Genomic DNA, 23,033 nt, shown 5'->3' with positions numbered 1-23,033 from the left:
CAATTCAGTCACCTGGTGATCCTCCCAAATCTTGGGGGTGTCCGATTGGTCTGCTCAACCGACATTACAAGAGTGATCTCACACTGTTTGTCAGAATACCAAGCTCAAACGAGACCTCTCAGCATGCCGTCGCGACAAACCACCCTGTTCTCTCACTTTGATTCGGTCGACGAAGCCCCCGGTCCATCCCGACCTCGTCGTGCTGCTGCTGCTCGAGCGCCCTTGTTCCAGGAAAAATCAGACTCTGAGAGCGAGGGATCCGATGGGCTGGCGAACATCAAGCTTTCACCTCAGAAGCCTTCCACTCAGAAGCCGAAGCGGATGGTGGTGGAAGTGCCTATGACTCAACAGCGGAGTTTGAGACGAACCGTCTACGACTCGGAGGATGATGAGGAAGAGGAGGAAGAAGAGATCGAGGTGATAGAGAAGCCTGCTCGGAGAAGATACTCGCCTAACAAATCGAAGACTGTCAACAGCTCGCAGTCTCGCAAACTTCGAGAGGACGAGGGAGAGACAACGGACGAAGACGCGGATGAGATTTCGATTCCTCTCAAGATTTCTGGACGGGACAGAACACCGCCAGACTACGACGAGAAGCGGAAGAGAAAGCTCGATTCGGCTCGAGACGCTCGTCGCAAGCTGGATGATGAAAGGAAGCAGAGAGCGGACGACGACAAAATCGACGAGGACATCACCACCTTCCCTTCGCCAAAGTCAAATAAAGGCGGAAAGCGGAAGCGTTCACTCAGTATAGTACCCATCCCGTCAGCGGAGCTGCTTGCTGCCAGACGGAATAATCAATCCAACGACGACATTATCGCAATCCCTACTCCCCCCGCTACCGCTACCTCTCGTCCAGAACTAGCTCCGTCAGCCAATGCCTCCCAAGCGAAAGCACCTTCTCGTCCTCGGCCCCTCGCATTCCGAAGAACTCCCAGTTTGGTCGAGGTGGAGATCCGCAGCATGTCCCCTGTTGATTTGGCAAAGTACAAGGTATGGACGCTGGAGGACTTCAAGTCAGTTCCTACGATACAATCTAAACCGAAAGATACCAACCGGCTCCAATCCTCAACGCCACGTCTTGACCCGATTGCTGAGACCACGGCACCCAAAAACGACGTCAATGTCGAGCTATCAGATGATGATCTGGATGTTCTCACGGAGCATGAGGAGTTTGTAGCTGCGAAGCAGCCTGAACCAAAACGGACCGCACCAAAATCGTCATCATCCTTCGCAGTCGTTGTCCCCACGAGAACATACAAAGGAAAGGAGAAGCAAAAGCGAATTCCAATCGGAAGCAGCGATAGCGAGGAGTCAGAGTCGCTTGTTGTGAAGCCTCGAGCTAGAAAGGTTTTGCAAGAAAAGCCGTCTGCCAAGAAGAGAGGTCACGAACACAAGAAACAGGGCAAACTGAAGTCAAAGACCAAGGTTCGGGATCCAGATGCGGGCGGAGCGGAGACAGAAGACGAAGACGATGTCCTCGAGGATCTCAAGATGGACGAGCCAGAACGATTCAAGAGTAAAACCCGACTCCGAAAGAAGAAAGAAACCGCGTTCCAACGGAAGATACGGAAACTGAAGAATCAACGTCTCGGTATCGCCGAATCATCAAGCGAAGCATCGTCATCTGAAGCGAGTGGGAAGACATACACCAGCGACAGCGCTCCTCATTCCATCGTCTCGTCGGACTCTGAAAACTTCATCGTCGAGGATGATGGCCAGCAGGAACAAGTGCGATTGCCACACATGTTCTCGCTTGACTCTGCTCAGACACCTGAGTTCAAGTTCAAGGTGGTCTTCCACTATCTCGTTCTGCTGGTCATGAAAGGCCCATCGATCCTTCCTCTTACGGGTGAAGAAGCAGAGTACTTCCAGCCGCAGCTGTTGGATCTGCGACGCCGGATGGAGGGGTACAACAATTTCCGAGTACGAAGTCAAGTGTGGAGGGGTAACTTTGTCGCTGCTTTGCAGAAGTACCCAGAGTTTGAGGTGAGTAAGACCGCCAATCTGTTGTTGCAATGGGTTTTCCGCTGACTTAATGTCTCAGGTCGAAGAGCTCAATGATCCCGAACAGGGATGCGATGCATGTCACATGGGTGGGCGACTGAGTAAATTCAGGGTGACTTTGAACGGCTACCCTTACGATCGCGACACGCACGAACCATTAGACACGTCGGAGGAGGAATCTGAGAGCTCGGGGAGCAACTCCGGCTCGAATCCGAAGTCATCGAAACTGCCTCGATCGATGTTGATGGGTGAGTGCAACCTGAGGAGGCGGGAGCTAATCTTCAAGGTAAATTCTGCAAAGCGCGATCCGAGGTCTTCCACGACATATCCCATTGGGGTGAGCTGTTTTCGAGCTTATCACAAGCAGTTCTGACACTCGGTTTCAGAGGATCGACTCTTTTACAGTATCAGAAGACATTATCGTGATATGCTCCGTGCGAAATACAAGCCTGTCCCTTCAGACTCTGAAAAGTCGACTACAGACGACGATCCGGACAGTGATCCTGATGAAGCCCGAGAGAGACGACGTAATCGGGAGAAGAAGCGTGCAGCTACTCAGGCTCGTGTTACAAAACTGCGAAAGAAGACTCTGCCAGATAATTATAAAGATGTCGACCAAGTCACTGATTGGATGGACAGGATGGACTTCCAGAGCAGAGTGGGTGCACGTATCTCATCAGACCTTCATAGCTCTCAGCTGATTGCTTATATCCACTACAGGAGTTCAAACGAATCGAAGAGCTCATCGAACGTTCTGCGCGTCTGGAGCATGACAGAAGTACCGATGATTAGTGAAATGTATTCTTGATCGTGTATCATAATATGGTCGCAGTGTGAGATACGATTCCAACTATAGGAGAAGGTCTGATAACGACAGAGAGGTGAAAACGAGAGGAGCGAATAACACGCCTTTGATAGACATTGTATATAGGTATCACAACCAATGAGTCCCGACTATGGCAATCAAAAACGACCAACACGCGATTGCAGATCGATTCAAACGAGGGACCGCGGCGTTTTCGCTTGGAGTTGCGCTTGTGGTGGCGGTGGTCGTGGTAGTTGCAATGGAGGTGGAACCTCCAACACCAATCACGTCGGTAGTTGTGGTCCTGCTCTGCGCTTCAGACGACGCGGAAGAGGCACTGCGTGATTATAAGCCAATCCCCAATACCATAGCCATGTCCAACTTACGCTTCGCTAGCCCTCTGAGAATTATCGTTTGTTTCGACCAACATTGTGTCAATCAGCTGAGCTGAAAGTTAGTGGTAATTTGAAGCAGTGGAATAGTTGAGACTCAAGAGTAAGGTACAGATGTACTCACGTGGACGACACCGTTCGATACAGGAATGTCACTTCGAACGATTCCTGCTCTGTACTTGCCAACCGAGACGAAGGGGTCTGAACCAGATGAGAGATAAGTGAGGGGTTGTCCCGCCGCTGTGACGTAAACTGATCCGTCACGCAGATCAGGCGAGTAAACTACAGAGCCGTTGATGATCTACGTTCCGCGACATCATCAGCGAGATTGATTTGGAAACAGTCTTTTCACTCCCTATGACCTACGTGATTGAGAAGCACTGAAGTCTGATCAGTCGCATTGAAGGAGGAGAAATTCCCATTCGCAGTGTCGTTGTCGAAAGCGCTGTTCACAGGGATGAAGAATGTGCATCCGTGACATGTTGCGACGGTGTCGTTTAGTCCCAAGCTAGCGATGTTATTCACGGCGGAGGTGGCACCGAGATTGGCTTCAAGGGCGAGACCTGACTGCGAGAGTGTTTTGAGAAGAGGAGAGGGCTGCGAGATATTTAAGAGTAGGACAAGGTGAGTCACTGATCAAATTCGACAATGTGGTAACTCTACACGTACCACTGCAAGGATCTGATAGATGCAAAAGGGGAGTCAGTCATCGTTGTCCCAGTAGAAACTGGTTTCACCCCTCACCTTATCAACAGGCTGGATGAACAGATTCTTATACGTGAACTGTGCTCCCGCACTAGTCGCATTCCAACTATCGCCTCGGATCAATATCGTCGTGTTGTCCGGACTCGCACCCGTCGTCGCATTTTCCGCGGTCTGAAGGACGATCACCTGAGTTTGGTCGCCTGGTAAGTCGATGGTGGGGGAGCGGAGTTCGGTGAAAGCGATGGTGTGGTGGCGGGAGGGGGCGATATCGGTTGATGAGTTGAGTGTGGCTTGGACGATCTGCCAGTGGAGCATCAATGAATGGGATAATACGGTGCAACATGTAAGAAAATGCCTCGATATACACGTCAACACTTACATGGTAAGCAAGGAGTGATACGAGGTCTCCATTGGCGGGCGGGTCGGTTAATCCACTAGCTTGCCATGCCTAAAGTTCACATCTATCAGACCAGCGAACGGTTTTGTCTTCCAAGCAGAACATACTCACTGCATCAACTGGCGCATAGATTGTATACTCATCATCTGAGAACAGGCCACTGATCAAACCTGGACCACTTTGAGTAGTGTTCGCAACCGTGATAGCGTTCCAAATATTGTTGAGACCAGCTTGGGAGAGGGCGGATTGTAACCCGGAGAAATAGACGGTCGAATTGTCAGCCGGGAGACTCGCTACTTGGCGGATGCCCAACACCGCAATCAGGAAAGACGAAGCCAGCATTATGATTGAGCTTGCTTTTTCTGGACTCGTGAATACTTTGGGTGTCGGTACCAGGGATGGTTACGAGTCAAAATGGAAGACGAAGACAAGGGGTTTCTTATACTCCGTTCTGGGAGTGGGCTCATCATCCTTCGAAGTCGAGGCTTGGGTATTTGACGTCACTTGGAGCGTGGTGCCGCCAGAAGCCCCGAGCATGGTAAAACTCGAGGAAGAGGTCAGCCATGCGTGAGTTATTCCATACATAATCATCTCAGAACCCCTATTAGTCCTAGGGCACTTGATGGGTCAAAACAAGGATTAGTTGATGGGAATGTCATCATCTGTCGTCATACATCGTTGTATCTCCGGCACAGACTCTCCACCTTACAAGCATCCTCATGTACAATCAACGACACATCATACCCAAGTCTTGACAGTGATGATGATGAGCATGACGACAATTATGCTGTTGAATGTTCCAATGACAGGCAAGCAATCACCAAGATCATCGCATCTTTAAGTTACTTATCTCGGATCAAACGCACGGTTCGCCTCAAAACCACGTGACTCGACTTTTCCAACAGTCTCTCTCGACAACTACACTTGAATATCGCATCTTCGGCCAGTCTTTACATATGCATCACAGTATACATACTCTACACTCCGGATGTTGGCAACTACACGAGCGAAACACCTCGCTCGACTCAGCAAGGCTGTAGCTCCGCGCCATCTGCTGAAAGCTCAAACCATCGCTCCGAGCTGTTCATGCGGTTGTTCGAAATTTGAGCCAGGTTTCTCGAGTTTGATAGCATCACGATCGATTTCCACTCAGACCCATACTAAGCGGATAGTCCCTTTGCTACCGTTTAAAAGCTTGAGACGAGGGTACTCTACAGAAGCTGAAGCTCCGATAGAATGGTGTACCGAGACTGAGGAGAGACAGGCAAAGTTACTTGCGACGACCAGAGCGAGGGTGGAAGTGTATCGCAAGACTGTCAGCGAGGTGAGCTGGCAGAGATCACTCGTCGATAGGAATGCAGCTCAACTCCTGTCTATTGTAGGAACCAGACGCGACGGACGTACAAGCTCAAATAGCTCGAGCAAAGGTCCAGAAGGAGCTTGCACCTCTTGCCGATGCTTGGGATAAGTACCAGGAGATGAGGAAGGTGAGCCAATCTCGCTCACGATGGATGCGAGCCCTACTTGACGTCTCTCCCATAGTCAATCGTAGATATGAAGCCTCATCTCGAAGATCCCGATCCGACCCTTCGCGAGATGTTTGAAGCAGAACATTCCACCCTCTGTTCCGACCTCGACGAACTCATTACCACCGCTCTCCCCAAACTCCTCTTACCTCCTTCTCCGACCGCTGCTCTACCTACTGTCATGTCCATTAACGCCGGTGTGGGCGGTATCGAGTCCGCTCTATGTACAGAAAGTATCGCTCGGATGTATATCCGTTTTGCGGAGAAAAAAGGGTGGAAGATGGAGGAGATCAGTAGAGTCGATGGGACGGGTGGGAAAGGTGGTGGAGGGATAAGAGAGTTGACAATGAAGTTTGAGCCTTCGCCATGGGGTGGGAATGGAGAGGATGGCGCCGATGAGGTGTATGGGTTGTTGCAGTGGGAGAAGGGCGTGCATCGTGTGCAGAGGATTCCTCCGAATGAAACGTTGGGGCGAATACATACTAGCACCGTTGCGGTCGTCGTGAGTTTCCTCTCCTGCATGATATGGTATGAGCAATCTCGTTTCGATTTGCTAATTTATGCGTTTGCCTCCAGGTCCTGCCAATCTATCCGGACACTGAAGACGCGCCACTGGTGGACCCCAAAGATGTTAGGCTCGACGTGATGCGGGCCAGAGGTGCAGGAGGACAACACGTCAACAGGACAGAGTCAGCAGTCCGACTCACTCATATCCCAACCGGGATTACAGTGTCGATGCAAGATTCTCGAAGTCAGCATCAGGTGAGCGAGATCTGCAGCCTGCATACTAAAGTGGACTATTACTGATGTGGTTGCAGAACCGAGCATGGGCCTGGGATATCCTTCGAGCTCGATTATCCGAGAAGAAACATAACGAGGATGTAGAAGCTCGCCGAGCTAGTAGACGCAGTCAAGTGAAGGGCGCGGATCGGAGCGACAAGATCCGGACGTACAACTTCAACCAGGTGAGCCCTCTTTACCGTCCCAAAAGACGAGTCCACTAATCTCTTGAGTCGTCGTTACAGGACCGTTTGACGGACCATCGTTTCGGATTTAGCATCATCGGCTTGCAGAATATCCTGGATGGCGATGGATTAGAAGATGTCATCTCAATGATGAAGAAGGATCTCATGGAACGACGACTAGAGAGTCTTTTACAGGGAGAAGAAGACATAGATTATTGATACTCTTGCATTATCACCACTCATCCACTCATCGCATAGCATGCATTTGTTCGGTCAACATCTAATCTATCATGAAGTTGTTCCTCCGCCTCCGAAGAATTTGCGTATATCCCCTTGTTTCTCGTCATATCCTTGACTCCCTATTCCACCTTTTTGACGAACTACACCGTCGAGATGGGTGGTCACGTCTGTGGAGACGATACGGATAGCCAAAGCAGGTAGATCTTTGTTGGCAGGAGTGTCGAGCGGAGGAGCAGCGGGTGAGGATGAAGGCGAGACAGGTCCAGATGGATCCGTTGTGAGATTTGCAGGTGCAGTCGAGTTTGACTCATCCTGTCGGAGAAGTTGTAAGCTTTAAACCAGATAGAAGCTACAGATGACTTACAGCATACCCGACTTCTGCTCTTGTCCAACCGGTCTATGGACATATCAGCTAACCTGCCACTGCCCGACGAGCACATTACCACCTACATTTGTCATTCCTATGACACAACTAGTCTATCAGCTGAGTTCGTCCACCATCGATCGTCCTGGTTCGATTTGGCCCTCAAACTCACCTCTATAGTTCCATTCTAAAGGCTGAGCATTCTTTCTCCTGGCCAGTAACGCTCCCAGAAACTCGGCATTGAAGATACCATGAGCTACCACGACAAGATGGTTCGAGCTCGGTGGTTTGCCATACGACTCTTTCAAAGCAGGTTCGATGAATAGTCTGATACTGCATTCGGAAATCAATCTCGTCAGCACTTCCCTCTATCTCCTTATCACTGTTTATGGGAGTGGGTGTAAAATGTCACATCGCCACTCACGCTTCGTTCGCTCTTGCTCTCACGTCGTTCAAACTCTCGCCTGAAGGAAATTTGAACACTCTTCCAGGTTGTCGTACCCAAGGTCCTTTTTCTCCAAACGGTTTATGTTCCGCTAATAAGTGAACATCTCAAGGTCAGTTAGGCATTCCTTCACTACTTCTTTCCTCGTCCCTCCGCCGCTGAGTTGTGACGTATACGGCCGCGACGCACCTTCTCCAAAGTTCTGTTCTCTGAGCAATTCCGAACTGGTGAAAGGGGGTTGTGGTTCCGATTGATTCTTATGGATCTGTTGAGCCTACCAAGTCCAGACGGATATCAGATATGAAGCCAATACTACAACCAGTGCTCGGACGAGGATGTGGGAAAGGAGGAAGTGAGCTTACTGTCCAATTCGCTCTCAGTAAGTCTGAAGCGAAAATTGCATCGAATTTCGTGTCTTTCAACGACGCTCCTAACGCTTTTGCTTGCTAAGATAGAAAGGCACCCTGTCAGACCTAGTTCGATCTCCTTACACCTAAACACCAAAACGGAAAACATACGTTCATTCCTGTCAAAGCGAAATGTTAGCACTTTGTCTTGTGTAGTCTGGATAGAACAACACAGCAGCTGCGCAGACACACTCACCATGTACTGAGAGGGGCGCATCTGACCATCCTGCCCATAACGGTCTGAGATTATCTACAGACAACGAAGTCAAGGTCAGATCATCAGCATGGTCTTATCGGTCCGATCGGCGATCGATCCTTTCCAGCTACTCACCTGTAGATTCTCCGTGTCGTACCTACGCACAAGCATGCTCAGCTATCACCTCTGCCCTACTGATAGAAGGGAAGGAGATGCTTACGACTGTGATTGTGATCATTTTGGTAGTGTATGCTTGGACAAGGTACGAGTACAAGAGAATGAAAGAATGAACAACAACATTACGGGTCAATTATTCGACAAATGACGCAGTTTGAATTCGAAGCCCGACTCGGACGGACCGGTTAACTCGTACGGTGAGTCACCGCTCTTGAACTGTGTATGGTCGTTGCATAAGTCTACAAACAGAAAAGGTGGTATCTATGCAATTATCTCTCAAACCCGTAGTTGTCCCAAATATCTCTCTTCCCGTTCTTCTATATAGTCCATCGGACATGCTCCCTTGTCTAGCTCTCTGCGCTCACGACGCTTTCTAATCCTTGTAAGACAGCGCTTCTCGGTCGTCGGCCGTCAGCCGTGCCCATTCGAGACATAATCGGTAAACGTAGACTGAAAGTGAAAATGTTGGATCAGTATCATAACACCTCAGAAGCATCCCATCACAACTCACTCTCCATATCGATCTTTCGTCCGATTGTGAACATCCAATCTCTTCCAGCCTGGGCGATCTTTCTCAACTCAGCATCGCCATCAAGCTTTCTTGTGGTCAAACCGGCGGATTGGAATGTCCCTCGAGTAGCGTTGGAAGCAGCAAGCATTGATTTTGTAGGGCCAGAGAAAAAGGCGTGAACATTGTAGATCTCTTGGTAGAGTTGGGAAATAGGGATGTAGTGAAGCCTATTGACCCAGTATGTCAGCTGTGCCACCCTCCATTGACGACACCGCTGCCCACTCACCATGGTTGCAGCCACTCCGACATGAACTCGGTGTAGACAGTTGACTTGAGCACCGCACTCTCCGATTTGAGCTATGTATCCTTAGTCAGCCACGCTCTCACACCGATTCCAACCACACATACCAAGGCAAAGAGACGAGCCGAGTAACCCATACCATCGATATCGATTAGGTATTTGTGCCTCCAGTTCTCACCAAGGGGAACGGCATCTGCGAATCGATGATCCTTTCTCATCCCGTCACATCCACCAGGATATTGTGTGCATCCAACAGCCTTTGTAAACGCAACGTCCATGATATCGGCGTTTAGTTGACCAATGGGGACATCAGCCGAGACAAAGTTGTTGGTTCCTGGAGGATCGGCGAAGACGACCGTCTTGTTAACGTCAGTAATGTCGGAAGTCATCTTGATGAGTCTGCACCAGGGAAGTTCAGTCAGTATTGATGACGCGAATGGTGACTGAAGGTTACTCACCGGTGACGTTGGTATTGGGCGAGAAAACCGGGAGGACTGGAACCACCACCAGTGGTGGCACCTCTCCAGAAAATATCGTCACTCTTCTCCTCCCAAGGCGTCTCCATGTCATCAACCTCCTTGATCACCATGTTGACGGGATCCCATCCATAGGTATATCGCTTAGTCGAGGAGAAGTAATAATGACTTGGGATGAGGATATCAGAGTATCCGACACCTTTAGCAGGTGAGAACATGGGGTACAAGGCGTGAATGGTTCGCCAATCGGAGAAGAAATGACCTTGGTTGTAATGAGCCCATGGATGAGAGCAGAAGTCGTACTTGTCGTCCACATTGGCGGGGAAGTAGAAGTCCTCGGAAACCGCATCGGAAGTGACACCAGCGTCGGCCAAACGAGAGATGGGTGTCTGACCTTCCTTGAGCTGAGCGCGGAGGGAACCGAACAAACGACGAGCTTGAGATGAAGGGTCGCAAGTTCGTCGGTAGGCTTCCCAGACGTTACCATCTCCTCTCCAGTCGGGAATGAACTCTCCGCCAAGAACGTGCTCGATACCAACTACATCATGGATCGATATCAGCTCGCAGTCAAAGTCTGAGCACACCAGTCGCCACACTCACGTGAAGAGTCCGCCGTCAAATTCGAGTAGAGGTTCTCCTCCCAAGGTACCAAAATACGTCCTTCTGCCTTTTCGTTGATTGGGAAATCCATGTCTGGCAACTTGTCCTGGAATTTTTCCAACATGACTCTGAAACCTTTTGCTCTTGCTCCTACTTCGGAATCGTCGAATCCCTTTGACACGTCTATCGTTCTTGTTTGACCCTTCTCAACTCTCACAAGGTCGACCGAAGGCAAGAAACCGACTTGAATACATCTTCGTCTGAGCTCTTCTCCCGAGAACAACCAGAAAGGTTTGAGATCCCTGTCCAGTTGATCGTACTCATCGATGATGATTGAATTGTGTTTCTTGGCAAAAGCGAACCATTCGTCGAAACCTTTGGGTGGGTTCTTGTTATATCGCTTCTTGTACTCTGCCACTGCCTCTGCCAATGTCTTGCTCTGTCTTCGAAGTTTCTCGCTAAATTCGTCCTGCGCTTCCGCCATAAGCTTCGGAATAGGATGATGGATAGGTGGTCGAGGTGCTTGAGCTTTCGCTCGAAGGAATTTGGAACGGATGACGGAGGATGAGGCTGTCGTCCATTTGTGTGTGTGAGCGAGAAGCTTGTTACCACCCGGTGTGAAGAAGTGGAGCAAGAAAAGAAGGACAACCGCTCCTCCTGCCAGAGCGAGGATTCGAGCCCTAGTTGAGACACCGCTGGGACCGGCCATGGTAATCGTCTAATGGGTATAAGAAGATTGTAATGACCTGGAAACACTGTCACAAGTTGTCAGTCGCGAAGATATTGTAGTTGAATCGCACCTGGTGGAAATGGACACAAAGGTCAAAGTAGCTGAGACGCGTGAGACAGAACGGAATCAAATATCGGAAATTATCGGGAGATTGCAGTGTGTGGCGCTCTAGATCTCTTTGTTGTTGATCCAGTGACTACCTCCTCATCCTCCACTTCCAACCTCCACTTTCAATGATCCACGTCAACCATTATCTGGTTGAACTCAGTCCCAAACTTGCTTCTGCATTCTTCAACAGCCAGCATCCTCGACCACTAATGGCAGGGATCTACAGTGAGCTGCCCCGCGTCCGGAATCGAGGGACTGCGACACAGCTGATTTCTCTGTCTTGAAGACGGTCATCTGCTTGAATTCCCCCAGATTCGAGTGGACGCCTTCATCCCTTCCCCTTCTACCCCGTGGTCAATCCCATCCTTACCATCCTCCTCTACTCATCCTTTTCCCCTGAGACCAGCACCCAATGCTCAGCTGTTCCTTCTCACTCACGTTCACTCCGATCACCTTATCGGTCTAACTGAGAATTTCACTGGCAAGATCATATGTACGCCCGATACGAAGAGGATGTTGTTGAGGTTGGAGCCGGAAGTGGAGAGAGGATATTTGGAAGACGGCTTGAGGGAGAGGAGACGACTGAGATTTGGAGGTTTGAAAGCGAGATTAGAAGGGAAAGGGAAGGATGAGAGATTGGTGGATCGAATTGTGAGCTATCCGAAGCTGAATATAGAACTCGTTAGTTGACGTCAATTCGGTACCTTAGGAAGCGATACCTTATGGTCATCCGAAAGAGTTCGAGTTAGGCTACGAACATGGGAAACCTCAAATGGTCACCATCACCCTGCTGGATGCCAATCATTGTCCTGGCTCAGCCATGTGAGTTGTGTCATCTGTCCACGCTGATCCATTGAGCGATACTGACTCTCCATCATCTGCATAGGTTCCTTGTCACCTCAAATAATAAAGCAGTGCTTCACACAGGCGATGTCAGGGCGGACAGTCAGATGATGCAGAGCTTGAAGCGAAATCCAGCAGTGCAAGAATACATTGCCCCGACTACATTGTACAAAAGGAAGACGGAGGGAAAATGCAGTGCTGGCCGGAGAATGATGGACAGGATATATCTTGATACTGCTGCTGTGTGAGACAAGCTTCGCACATATGACAGAATCTGGAGCTAACCCATTTCAGGCTCGGAACAGGTGACATGCCAGACAGGGTGAGCTAGCTGCTACAGGTCGCTGTTCTAGTGATAGCTCTGACCTCTTGACAGGAACCAGTTTTGCAAGATCTTGTTGAGCAAATGAGCCTTTATCCATCTGATACGATTTTCTTCTTGAATACTTGGTGCTTCGGATGGGAGCATGTCATCCAGGCGGTGGCTAGGTACTTCAATGAGCCGGTGAGCGTCTCCGGCTCTTTCAGAAGATCATCATGCCGTGCAGCCGCTGATGTGTCCTGCAGGTCCATGTTGATCGATACAAACGAAGCATATACACTGCTGTCGAAACAGATCCCTTCCTTTTGGGTTGTACCACCACCGACCCCGACGCTACTCGCTTCCATGCCTGTGAACGCTTTGCGAAATGTAAGAACTGCCGAAGGTTTGAGAGAGGCAATCGACAGCCCGTGCACAATCTGGATAAGCGGATAGTAAACGTCAACATGGTAGAGATCAAGCAGGCCTCCTGGACGATTCAGCACGAGACCTTCCTCGATGCTTTAGGGAAAGCTGCATGTGGAGAGGGACCTTGGCCATATACCATCGTATGTTAAGGAGTGGTATGTCAGAGCGGAATATGGTACTGACTGTTTATCAGGACGTACCGCTCGCACGGCATAGTACACTTCCCGAATTGCAAAATCTAGTCGCCCTCTTCAAGCCGCTTGCGGTTACCCCGAACACCGTAGCTCCATTCACGAAGGGTCTCGATTACTTCTTGCTCCCCGACTTTTTGCGGGACTGCATTGCGCCAGATGCTTACGCCGGAATGATACGAGAGCGAGACTTGTACTTCAACGAGAAACACGGTCCTGGGTTTATCCAACGACTCAATGTCATGCGCGAGGCCGGACTCGATCTTGCTCCTGACGTCGAGAAGAGCTTGGCCGAGAGGGACCAATACGTGCCGAAGCGGGAGGATCATCTGCCGATACCGATACCTGCGAACCTAATCCAACTTGGAAACGCATTTGAGAATCAGAAACAGAGTGCGAAGCGGAGTGTTACGACGATGGATCAGCTCGTCAGAGCAGGTGGATTACCGAGATTGGGGCCTGGTGAGATTATGGACCTTATCTGTGGAGGCGAAGAGGCTATGAGCGGCTCAACAGCACCACAATCAAAGCAGGATCATCCTCCAGCTGATCGACATGTGTCTGGCGGTAGTGGTGGTGGTGGAGTGGATTACGACACTGATGACGAAGAAGAGTCGCAATATCGAAAACGGCGGCGGAGACGGCGCCGACCAATGACATCAGAATCACCGTCGGAGGATTCGTACGCACACGTTACGAATATGAATTCAGAGGCGGTCGGCAATGCCAAGGTTCATTCTATCCCCGCGGAATCGGTCATCAAAACGGCTTACGACGCGGTTCCAGTTCCAGTTCCAATTCCAGTCAAGCTGGAATCAGCTAAAATCTCAACACCCACGCCTTCAACGTCGTTGTCCGACTCCCGCAAACGTTCAGGTTCACATTCACATTCACGTACACGATTCTCTTTAGGTTCAGAAGAGAAGCAACGTATCAGGGCGTTGATGAAGAAGGACAGGGAAATGTTGTCCTTCGTGGCTAATGATAACGGAGATGAAACAGGGGATGGAGATTAAAAGTCCAGCCAGTAACTCATGCTAGTCGTCGTTGTCGGCCCTCCATTCCGTTTCCCGTCGTATATAATAAATACAGTTACAGTATGTTGCTCTTGTTGTTGTATTGCAGACGTCGTAATGTGATTTGCTTTGCCTGGCGTGTCCATTCCTGTAAACTTGCATTGCGCAAAGGCGTCGAAGTCGTCTCTCGGTCACAGTGGGGCTCATTACGAGAAATTGGGGCAAGCAGCAGACGATCATGTTCATCTTCATAGATACGGAAGTACATGTACATGGAGTAATAATCACCAAAAATTATAAGCACAATGATGGGGCATAGTTATGAACAACAGAAAGCAATGTGAGTGTGGTTGTGGATGAGATATATTCTAAGATGGTGTGAGTGATGGGGTGTATATACAACGGTAGCAAAGTGAAATGTATATTCTTAGCAAAGTCTTCGTTCTTCTCCAAGCTCTACGTCGTGATTCGTTTCCAAGTTGTGTGTCGTAATGTAGTGGTTCTCTAAGACCTGCTCGCCATGGGAGTAACACCGGGTGTGGTGACCTTTCTGACTCCAGTCCTGAACCTGATAGGTCCATCCTCGACCATACCTCCGACCTCTTTTTCGTACTGGTCCTCGTCCTCCTCCCCGTCTCTAAAGAACGAGGGGTCAAAGTCTTCTCGCTTGTAACCCCACTTGCCGGGCAGCCAGAACTCGCTCTCTTGACCCATTCTTCGTTGACGAAGGGTGAGACGTTCCAATTCCTTCTCCTTGGCAGTGCGTCGAGCTTCAATCGAAGGTGCGAATAAAGGAGCGGCAGATGGTGCAGGAGAAAGAGATCGACGAGTACGAGAGTGAGAGGCGTTGACAGCAAGCGGGTAGAGGGAAAGAACGCCCGATCGGTCCATCCATGGTTCGATGGGAGCGAGGTTGGCGTCGCCGGTGGGCGAGCCTTTGAGTGTGTGTCTGTCGAGAGTAATGCGAGAGGATGCTCGAAGCAAAGCGCTACCAGCGAGAGGGTGACCGTCATCAGAGCAAGGAGTGACAAGGTCAGCTTCACTTTCGGTGGCAGAGCTGTTTCTCCTGGAGTGTTGGGTGGAGCGAGGAAGGACGTCCGCCTCGGTGTCGGGTTTGGGAAGACAGAGATCGCACACTCTGTCCCTGACCATTGTGCGTTTCCCCGTGCCGTCGCTGTGAATGAGTGGCGCTCGTTGGGCAGAGTGGGCGGAGCAGAAGAGCAGGCCGCAGAGTCGACAGTGGTGGCGTCGAGGACCGAGGAAGAAGTAGGTGGGTTGAGCAAAGTTGGCAGTGCACAGCGGATATGTGCAAAGGGTGGACTCCTCGTCGGGCTAAAGTGAGGAATACCATCAGATTCTGTGTCCCTGCAGTTATGTGAGGAAAGGATGGGATCACTCACTTGCCACTTTTCCCTGCTCATCGCCTCACCGATAGCGCTCACATTGACGGTGGCCAGGATGTTGGCGCACTTCTGGATGTTCTCAGAACAGCCGTCCGAGTAAGGGGAAGGAAGGTCTGCCACTGCATGGTCGATGGAAGGACAAGCGGTGGGCTCAGTGTTGAGATAGTTGAGACCGCTAGAGGTGGAAGCGACGGGTTGGAGACAGGTGGAATCGAAACCTGAGCCAGAGGCAGCGGACTGGGAAGAGGAGTAAACAGAGTGGGATTCGTTGCTCCTGGCGAGACCTGTTGGTGATGTTCCAGGGAAAGGAGGAGGGAAAGGATGGACATGATCAGCCAATGATTTACCACGAAAGGGTAAAGGGTGGGGTGGTGGAATTGGTTGTCACTTACGAGTGTCACTTCCTTTAGAACGACAGAGCTGTTGTTGAGTGTGCTCGTGCTGTTCCAACCATTGCGCCTGCGCGTGGGTGAGTGCGACCGATGGGTCTGTGGGTAATTGAGGGAGAAGCGCTTCTGGTCGGTTCTGTTGGAGAAGAGAGGACGAGGAGGAAGTGTGGGACATTGTTTGGTGTGTTGCTGTGTTATTGTGTTGTGTGTAAGAGAATAGGGAGGAGGATTCAAGGAGAAGAGGATGGAAATGTGAGTGTGAATGTAAGATTAGGATGGGGATGTGTATAGTTGTGAGGAGGAGGAGGAGGAGTAAGCAGTGGTGATGATAGTTTAGTATGTATGTATGTGTTGGTTGTCGTCTGTCTCCACTAACTGATGGTCGTCTGAGCGGTTGGAGCAGATTTCGGATATAATCTTGAATTCAAGCTACGCTGGTTGGACACTACTACTACTGCTGCTACTTTGCCATAACCCACAATCACCTCTTTAATTCCAAACCGGGAACTAAAATCAGGGTATTATGCTATGTTTTGAACCCTGAACAAGAGTGAAGCACACGGACCTTTTAGAAAAGCGGCCGTGCTTCTCGGTTCAACAGGGGGGGTGCAGGAGGGATACATAACCCCCTTTCTGCCCACTGTACTACTTCCCTTTTCCCACGGATCGACCCACCACGAGGTTACATGCAGCCGTGGGTAGCTTAAGGGGGGAACTGAACTCGTGCCTTCCATAGTACGGTATCAACAACAGGTTAAACTTACCGTAATCGGTCTGTCTCAGGGGAGTGAGTGAGTAAATGCAGCAAGCAAAGCAAAAGTACCCACGTCGGACTTGTCTTTCTCGTATAACCGACACTTTGTGGCTTGTCGTCGGTGAGTGTTATTATTGTTTAAATGGTTTTAAACTATGTATACGTCGTATGCTCTTTTCCGACACCGACAGAGAGAGATGACCAAGATCGGATGATGAATAATAATTATTAATGCTACTGGAATCCCATGTCTCGCGGATAATCAAATTGCTATGACAGAGTTTGCGACGACGGAATCGGGTATGAGCCGTTTCATATTGCTTTCGGTGTCTCATGCATCTCACAGAAACGAATGGATGCATGGACCATACACCCTCTAACCGGTACAGTGCTATACTATCACTGCGGTATTATCGGTCGTCCGATCTTTCAGTTGCTAATGCCAAAGCTAATACAGGGTAAATCTAGGATGGGATCTCCCCTTTTTCCTTCTATTTTGGGTCCGTGCTTCTTGAACGTGGGGAGATCACCCAAAGCGTAGTGTATCAAATGAGAATGAAATGTACCGTGCGCGCACGTATGGGGGTGTTTTGGAACGCAACCTCGTTTGAGGGGCATTACTTACCCGCACTAGGGGATTTGAATACCCATCATCCTTTTCAAATGCCGTATCGTATTATTCAACAGTGGAGTTCGCTTGGGAGACTAACTACTACTGCTACTACTCACCACTACCACCGCCATTCGTTAGCTTGGTCGTTTAGACTCGCAGCCTTTAACGTATGGATGGATGGATGGGTCCGGCTATGCGCAAGCGCTAATACGAAACACTCAACCTAACGACGGTTTGGTAAGGTTAGACCACTTGCTTCACCCGCAACTAGACAACACTGCGGGCACCGTGCGGCGCAGTTGGTCGATCAGACAACGAACCCCTCCGCTTGGACCCACTACGATCACTTTTGGACTCGGTATCCTAATCAGGGGGATCGTCAATCCACTTGTCACCTGTTCGTAGTTGCACACTTTAACTAGCCCACTAGCCAGCTCTCTTGGGGTCCGCATTGGAGCCGGTGCTTATCACTTGCTCCACACATCAATACGTTCGGACTATAAGTGTTCCGGCACTACTGGACGGCAGCGAACAGTTGCATCCGTCTATGACGGTGATACATGACGTATCATTTAAAGTACCGGTACACGGTGTGATGTAACAGCATATTCGTCAAAACCCAATCTCGACTTATACTCCTCCAGACCTCACCGTTGTATTCGGAGTAAGAATCCCATACATAGCACGAGTGTGCAAAATCCACAGCACATGCACTTGAATCACCCAAGCCAGTCAGGCATAACGCTCCACATGGCTCTACTGCTTATGTCAACGTCATTTTGTCACCCACGCACACGCACACCACCACTTTGTTCATGCTTAAACGACACGAGACGGGTTGAGTAAAGTAGTAACGAGAGCGACGCTATGCGATGTCAGCATTTGTCATTGACATTCGTAGAAAAGATCTAGGGACCCGTTTCGTTTACGGGACCTGGCTGGGTTAAGCGATAATACATCCGAGGTATTGCTTGACTGACGTTTGTACACCAAGCAAAATGACCACGACGACGATGATTCCAGCAGTCAATTACAGTACGTTGCTGTATGTAACAGGATTTACGTGTGAACCAGTGCCGATACCATGTAATCACTTATTGAAGCTCTAACTCCTTGGTGCTTGGTATTGCCGTACGATGACAAAGATTCCCAACGGGATGGGAGGTTCCAAGCCAAACGACTTCCGCGGCCGAAACTCGTCCAGCAACGTAATGCAGTGCTGACTATGCCAACCGTCTTGGGACATGGTGACTGACTTGGCGATCTTTGTCTTCCATCACACCAAGTCTACCTGATATCCTGATATTGTTGCATAACTTTCCCACTGATCAGCTCGGAACAGCCGAAAGAGAGAGATCAGATCCAAATCCCTTGATCTGTCACCAAAAGCAAAAGTGATCAGAAGAACAGAAAATATTTCAGTAGTCAGTCAGTCAACCCAGGAACCATCCTTCGCCCCCCCTCCCCTTCATCCCGACTTTTTCACGCCCCTCTCCCCTTAGTAGTAAGTCTATACTAGTATTATGCAATACCTACCGCCACGAAGGTGTACCCTCATAGGATAGCGTCGATCTTGGGGACGTTTCAGAAAGGTGGCGGAACCACTCCGAGATCGATAAAATGACTTGTTGACATTGGATAGAGAGGTTTCGGGCCATTCGGTCGTATTGGGCCGAAGCATAGCAACAATTAACCGGTATTGTGATATGGTGTTTGTCCCCCGTGGCAGTATACTATACATCCAGCGAGCTATCGCCAGATTCCAGAAATGACAGCAAGTGCGTGCACCGCGACGACTATTGGTCCGTCCAGTCTTCAAGGAGCAATATTTACTCCATACTGTATACCCAGAGACCCGAGGACAAGGCTCATAGAACAGAATTAGTGTCACATCTCATCCCCGAAAGGATTATTGGCGACTGCGCAAGACCGAAATGAATCATGCCTTGGTGAAGGGAGCTCACACGACTTGTGAATCAGCTCTTCGTTGCAACGAGCTACGAGCTCATTAATGCGAGGTAAGTGTACCCATCGTAGGTCCACAAGTTGATACGGGAAGTCAGATCACCAGCATGTATATGGGTATTGAGGCAAAGAAGGAACAGTTGACGAACAGAGCTTTGACCGAAAAATCAAATCAACCTCCACCTCGCGTTGACTGACATCAACAATACCAACATTAGTTGACATCTCCTTTCCTTCTTTTCTTCTCTTCGACCGTCTTGTCGTCTCTCATTTCTACCTTCTTTGTTGTACAATAGGTTCCTCTCTCTGCTCTTCCTCTCCCCCTCCATGACTGCTGCTCATCCGTCTCCCGGCCCTTCTCCTTCGTCAACGCGGGAACCGACAGTCGACGACATCAACCAGGTGTACAGGACCGTTCGACAGGTATTCAACCAAACCTGGCGGGACTTTTACAGTTGGAAGCCGCCTAGTACGCTTCCACTAGCAGATGACGCTCTTTTAAAATCTGCTGGACGACAAGATGAATTACAAGTGCAACGTCATGAAGCTTTGGGACGAAAGTTGGCTGCTGCGGTATCAAATGCGGAAAGCATAACTTCCATTCCTACTCCCGACTCCCTAGGGGCGCATACGCCTGCACCTGTTCCTCCCGCTCAACATCGCCGATCCTCGTCCGTAACGTTTTCACCCAGACCTAGTACTCCATCTTCGACGACCAATCCACGTATGATCTTCTGGAAAAGACCACCTGGGAAATCAAGCAAACATCTACTACCACCCAAACCGGCTCGACCTCCTCCACCGAAAGAAGGCTCGTTCACTTTATCTCTACCACCAGGCGTTGCGCGGGTCCCATCTTATCACTTTTGTGTGGGTGGGACGTCTAGTGTGTGGAAGCCCGAGTTGAAGGCGATGCCGTTCATGCCTTGTTTTGGAGATGATGCGGATTTTGACGAGTTGGAATACTCGAAAAAGTTTGGTATGAGAAGAGCGTTCGAAGAGCCAGGCAGAGATGCGGATGGTGAGTCCTCAGAGTCTTCGGACTGCTACACGCCTTTGAAGAGAACACAAAGCTAATAACGCCGTGCGGGATGTAGTCGAGATTATCATGGTTGAGACTGTGCGTCGGTTGAAGCGCACTGGCCTTACTTCAAGTCAAATCGACTTAACACATGTCCTTCCAGCCAAGTGGATAACGATCTCTGACGCAGATCTTACTCGTGATCTACCACGCTTCCCACGACGACCCGAACTCGACATAGAGACTTCGCATGCACGAAGGAAACGAAAGTGGGAACCGCCGTTAGAGGTACCAGAGGAAGATCCGTCTCCTACAGATAATGATGACTTCAATGAGATCGACTGCGCAAGACCTGGATGTGTGAGAGTCGGCTGTACAAGACACTGTGAGTCGACCGCTTGTCTCCTACTGCGGGGTGAAGGAACAATATTCTAAATGTGCCCATTGATTTTCAGCTGGAATGGTTGGCGGGACTTTCATTTCCCGCTATGCCGATCATGTACACCGAGATGAAAACCCCGCCATATCCCGGTCAACCATCTTGTCTTTGCTTTACGGACCGCCGTGCTCGGACCAATGTCAAGCTCGGAACAAAGTCGGCGACCTGCTTGCCCTCAGTCTGACATCACAGACTTGGCCAGAGGCGGAGAGAGCAATGCTCAGAACGTTACTGGTCGAACTGAAAGATTCAGGCTGCACCAATCTGTGCCTGCTCAGAGAGGCTTTCCCAGACCGAACTTGCTTACAAGTGAGTTGTCACAGTACACTATGAGTGAACATGACTGACGTTGTGTGGGCCGCACAGGTGACATTGGAGATGCTATCAATCGCTCGCGAAAGCGACGCCGAGTCGGTCAATGAACCTACAATCACAGCGACACCGGACCAGATTGTCAGGCCAACGTTGACAAAGTCCAAATCGAAGAGTTTCCGCATTCGTGAATTATCCACGCTCTTTGTGATTACAATATTGTGAGACTGACTGAAAGGATCCTTAGCCATCCCTTCTGCGCACCATGTCAACTTTGTCGAATGCAATCACCACGGACCATGTGTGCCTGGCGTTTGCTCATGCGCCAATACAGATTGGCCTTGTGGTAGGAACTGCGGGGTGAGTACAGATGGCAGTTGACATACGCATATCGTTCAGGTCTCACTAACCCTTATGCCTGGTTCAGTGCCCTCCCAACTGCATGAGAAGACATCAAGGGTGTCAGTGCAAACGAGTCCCTCGATATTCCAGTAACGGTGTCAAGCGGTCCCATCGTGTCTGCTTACCTGACAAATGTCCTTGTCGTATGAGTAAAAGGGAATGTGATCCCGAGCTGTGCGGTCCCTGCGGAGCAGCGTGAGTGACCCTCATGCCCTGTATATGATAGACAGGGGTTTGATACACTTGTACATTCGCAGCGAAGAGCTGGATATCAAACATCGTGGAGATTTCGAGATAGGTCGTTTCAGATCCAACGACGGCAAATGGGAGAGCGGAGTACGAGATACTCAAGTGTGGGTGAACTGCAGTAATGTCCAGCTTCAAAAGGCAAATTGGCCCGTGAGTCAAGTGTTTGTGCCCAGTCATCATCGATCGGAGTTGAGTTGACGAATGTATGCAGAAAACAAGAGTAGGCATCAGTCCCGTCGCTGGGTATGGGTTGTTCGCGGCCCAGGATATCGGTGCTTATGTGGTGCTTGGCGGTGAGTGACATTGCATTCAATCCGATTCAGCGCTGACTGATCCTGATTTCTCGGCATATGCAGAATATGTAGGCGAGGTGATCTCCCATCTCGAAGGAGTGCGTCGAGAGTGAGTTGTTCTGTCCGTCAACAAAGTGTTCGCGGTCTTGCTAATCGAGTGCTCTTCTTCTAGCCAACTCAACGTGAGTCCCCTTCGGTTAGGCCCTGAGTTGAGTACATACTTATGACTCTTGCGCACAGAAACATATTGGCAGAACGTACCTCTTTGCCCTGAACGAAGAGTCAGAAGTCGATGCAGGGAGTTATGGCAACGAAACGCGTTTCATCAACAGTGGCAAAGAGAACGAAGTGAATTGCGGCGCATCGGGTGAGCTATTCACTGTCTGTGGAACTTCTGCGCTAGCTGACGTGTCGTGTGAACGTAGTGGTGATTGTCAACAATGAACAACGGTTGTACTTCCAAACATGTGTGTAGTTGGCGTTTCTTTCCTAACTCCCCACGCCGTCTCACGCCTTCTGCACTAAAGTCGTGTTTGGTCATGCTGACGATCTTAACGAACGCAGTGCGCGCAATCAAGAAGCACGAAGAGATACGATTCGACTATGGGTAAGTCTCGCTACGTTCAATGGCCTGAGCTTTCGCTGAACCTCCTCGACAGACCGACTTTCGACGAGAATGGTACGGATAAGGCTGTGGCGGCTCAAAAGCCGAACAAGAAGTCGAAGCGATAAGTAGGAAAACCATCAAACCGACGACATACACTTCAAGGCTGCACTGTCCCTCATCACCCGATCAGATCTCACGCCCAGCCACAACGCTGCCACCGACCCGGTGATTCACCTCTAGACTTCTTGTCGTCATATCTATACATATATAGACATCTAACCTGTTCACATTATCACATATCCCGTATCGTACTTCAGAGGAGAATGTATTGTGCATGCAGAAAGTAACAAATCAAAAGAACCAAAACTATGTATGCTAAATAACAACCAAATCATAATACGGACCGTATGTCACCCCGCCATGCTACTTACTCGATCACCTACCCACCCACCCG

General features: G+C 49.8%; 8 protein-coding genes across 8 annotated transcripts; 4 read left to right on the top strand and 4 right to left on the bottom strand.

Moving 5' to 3' along the window:
- Nucleotides 1-123: 123 nt before the first annotated feature.
- On the top strand, nucleotides 124-2,799 carry CI109_106970 (uncharacterized protein; the record flags this gene model as incomplete). Its single annotated transcript, XM_065967931.1, has 5 exons — nucleotides 124-1,989; nucleotides 2,048-2,255; nucleotides 2,309-2,344; nucleotides 2,394-2,665; nucleotides 2,728-2,799. The coding sequence occupies 5 exons, from the start codon at nucleotides 124-126 to the stop codon at nucleotides 2,797-2,799; spliced, it is 2,454 nt and encodes an 817-aa protein (XP_065824003.1).
- A 142-nt stretch (nucleotides 2,800-2,941) lies between these two features.
- On the bottom strand, nucleotides 2,942-4,648 carry CI109_106969 (uncharacterized protein; the record flags this gene model as incomplete). Its single annotated transcript, XM_065967930.1, has 7 exons — nucleotides 2,942-3,149; nucleotides 3,199-3,254; nucleotides 3,329-3,505; nucleotides 3,571-3,801; nucleotides 3,949-4,209; nucleotides 4,289-4,357; nucleotides 4,418-4,648. The coding sequence occupies 7 exons, from the start codon at nucleotides 4,646-4,648 to the stop codon at nucleotides 2,942-2,944; spliced, it is 1,233 nt and encodes a 410-aa protein (XP_065824002.1).
- Nucleotides 4,649-5,294: 646 nt separating this feature from the next.
- CI109_106968 (peptide chain release factor 1) lies at nucleotides 5,295-7,016 on the top strand (the record flags this gene model as incomplete). Its single annotated transcript, XM_032001971.1, has 6 exons — nucleotides 5,295-5,630; nucleotides 5,689-5,793; nucleotides 5,849-6,334; nucleotides 6,409-6,594; nucleotides 6,651-6,797; nucleotides 6,858-7,016. The coding sequence occupies 6 exons, from the start codon at nucleotides 5,295-5,297 to the stop codon at nucleotides 7,014-7,016; spliced, it is 1,419 nt and encodes a 472-aa protein (XP_031863528.1).
- Nucleotides 7,017-7,085: 69 nt separating this feature from the next.
- Nucleotides 7,086-8,687, bottom strand: CI109_106967 (uncharacterized protein; the record flags this gene model as incomplete). The annotated part of the gene is made up of 11 exons (XM_032001972.1): nucleotides 7,086-7,349; nucleotides 7,402-7,434; nucleotides 7,488-7,498; nucleotides 7,574-7,734; nucleotides 7,826-7,937; nucleotides 8,036-8,120; nucleotides 8,209-8,292; nucleotides 8,365-8,372; nucleotides 8,450-8,503; nucleotides 8,585-8,606; nucleotides 8,670-8,687. The coding sequence occupies 11 exons, from the start codon at nucleotides 8,685-8,687 to the stop codon at nucleotides 7,086-7,088; spliced, it is 852 nt and encodes a 283-aa protein (XP_031863529.1).
- Nucleotides 8,688-8,999: 312 nt separating this feature from the next.
- CI109_106966 (uncharacterized protein) lies at nucleotides 9,000-11,223 on the bottom strand (the record flags this gene model as incomplete). Its single annotated transcript, XM_032001973.1, has 6 exons — nucleotides 9,000-9,076; nucleotides 9,138-9,364; nucleotides 9,424-9,494; nucleotides 9,546-9,837; nucleotides 9,897-10,452; nucleotides 10,515-11,223. 6 exons carry the CDS (start codon nucleotides 11,221-11,223, stop codon nucleotides 9,000-9,002), a joined length of 1,932 nt encoding a protein of 643 aa, XP_031863530.1.
- Nucleotides 11,224-11,561: 338 nt separating this feature from the next.
- CI109_106965 (uncharacterized protein) lies at nucleotides 11,562-14,132 on the top strand (the record flags this gene model as incomplete). The annotated part of the gene is made up of 8 exons (XM_032001974.2): nucleotides 11,562-11,577; nucleotides 11,639-12,003; nucleotides 12,062-12,174; nucleotides 12,239-12,439; nucleotides 12,490-12,517; nucleotides 12,572-12,700; nucleotides 12,763-13,065; nucleotides 13,119-14,132. The coding sequence occupies 8 exons, from the start codon at nucleotides 11,562-11,564 to the stop codon at nucleotides 14,130-14,132; spliced, it is 2,169 nt and encodes a 722-aa protein (XP_031863531.2).
- Nucleotides 14,133-14,636: 504 nt separating this feature from the next.
- CI109_106964 (uncharacterized protein) lies at nucleotides 14,637-16,099 on the bottom strand (the record flags this gene model as incomplete). Its single annotated transcript, XM_032001975.1, has 3 exons — nucleotides 14,637-15,464; nucleotides 15,533-15,819; nucleotides 15,928-16,099. 3 exons carry the CDS (start codon nucleotides 16,097-16,099, stop codon nucleotides 14,637-14,639), a joined length of 1,287 nt encoding a protein of 428 aa, XP_031863532.1.
- Nucleotides 16,100-19,583: 3,484 nt separating this feature from the next.
- On the top strand, nucleotides 19,584-22,704 carry CI109_106963 (uncharacterized protein; the record flags this gene model as incomplete). The annotated part of the gene is made up of 14 exons (XM_032001976.1): nucleotides 19,584-20,277; nucleotides 20,354-20,662; nucleotides 20,733-21,025; nucleotides 21,083-21,215; nucleotides 21,276-21,388; nucleotides 21,456-21,625; nucleotides 21,688-21,829; nucleotides 21,891-21,972; nucleotides 22,036-22,081; nucleotides 22,145-22,154; nucleotides 22,213-22,339; nucleotides 22,398-22,439; nucleotides 22,537-22,579; nucleotides 22,632-22,704. 14 exons carry the CDS (start codon nucleotides 19,584-19,586, stop codon nucleotides 22,702-22,704), a joined length of 2,277 nt encoding a protein of 758 aa, XP_031863533.1.
- Nucleotides 22,705-23,033: the final 329 nt, after the last annotated feature.

This window comes from Kwoniella shandongensis, chromosome 13 (genome assembly GCF_008629635.2).
Source record: "Kwoniella shandongensis chromosome 13, complete sequence".
Classification (NCBI taxonomy): domain Eukaryota; kingdom Fungi; phylum Basidiomycota; class Tremellomycetes; order Tremellales; family Cryptococcaceae; genus Kwoniella; species Kwoniella shandongensis.
The sequence above is the reverse complement of the archived record's forward strand: the minus strand, read 5'-3'. Positions and strand labels throughout refer to the sequence as shown.